General features: G+C 48.8%; 1 protein-coding gene across 1 annotated transcript in view; it reads right to left on the reverse strand.

Annotated features, from left to right (window-relative positions):
- LOC311115735 (neurobeachin-like) overlaps nucleotides 1-1,006 on the reverse strand; it is a gene marked incomplete at both ends in the record, with an annotated part of 55,656 nt that extends 54,650 nt beyond the window's left edge. Inside the window, 2 exons of the mRNA XM_084190884.1 lie at nucleotides 583-675; nucleotides 939-1,006. Coding sequence (XP_084047010.1) covers nucleotides 583-675; nucleotides 939-1,006 — 161 coding nt within the window. The remainder of the gene's footprint in view (nucleotides 1-582; nucleotides 676-938) is intronic.
- Nucleotides 1,007-1,013: the final 7 nt, after the last annotated feature.

The raw sequence follows: 1,013 nt of genomic DNA on the forward strand, positions 1-1,013 counted from the left end.
CAACCCCTTGCTCATGAACAGGACGATCTCTCTCGTTCCCTCTCTCTCTCACACACAGGTGCAGGACTGTGCGCTGATATCGTGCTATCCGGCGTGGACGTCAGAAGTGATGAATAACCCTCCCAGAATGCTTTACTCCTGATCAGGGCTTTGTCTCACAGGAAGCACGCTCTGTCACAACGATTATTCTGCCAGGATCACATTAACTCAACACACATGCACAAACACACACACACACACACACACACACACACACACACACACACACACACACACACACACACACACACACACACACACACACACACACACACACACACACACACACATACACACTCCCTGAGCCTATACACTGAGCTCCTTCATGACTGTCCTTAACATTGCTAGCAGGAGACAACCCACATGCATGGTAGCTCCTTCATGACTGTCCATAATCTAACTTCACTAAAACCTTTAAGGTTATTTAAATGTAGGAGCCAGCATGGTATTAGTCAATGGCTCATGCTCCGTACGCACACACACACACACACACACACACACACACACACACACACCCATCCATCCATCCATCCAGGTACTCACTTGTGTCCGAGGTGTTTGAGGAAGTATCCCAGGACTTTGAGAGCCTGGACTCTGATGCTCTCAGTCTGAGAAGCTAGGAGTTTACAGATTACCCTGGAACACAGCAACACAGACAGTCAGCCACCCTACAAATACAATCTATCAGGTTTTCCAGAAATCCCGGTTGAGGGATATTCCAGGAATATTCCAAACAGGATTTCTGGAAAACCTGGGAATTTTGGGAAAGTTACCCAAGGTGGGTCTACATATCCTGTTTGGCTGTGTCCCTCTCCCTGTGGCGTTTGTGTCCTCAGCAATTGTGAGTGAGTGTGTGTTTGTGTGTGCATGTTTGTGTGTGCGTGTGCGTGTGTGCGTACCGTATGCCATTCCTCTGGTCGAAGGCTGGGATCATGGAGGCTGGGTGCTCTGACATCAGAGCCACCAACAACTGA

Source organism: Coregonus lavaretus (assembly GCF_964263955.1).
Source record: "Coregonus lavaretus genome assembly, contig: HAP1_SCAFFOLD_3958, whole genome shotgun sequence".
NCBI classification, from domain to species: domain Eukaryota; kingdom Metazoa; phylum Chordata; class Actinopteri; order Salmoniformes; family Salmonidae; genus Coregonus; species Coregonus lavaretus.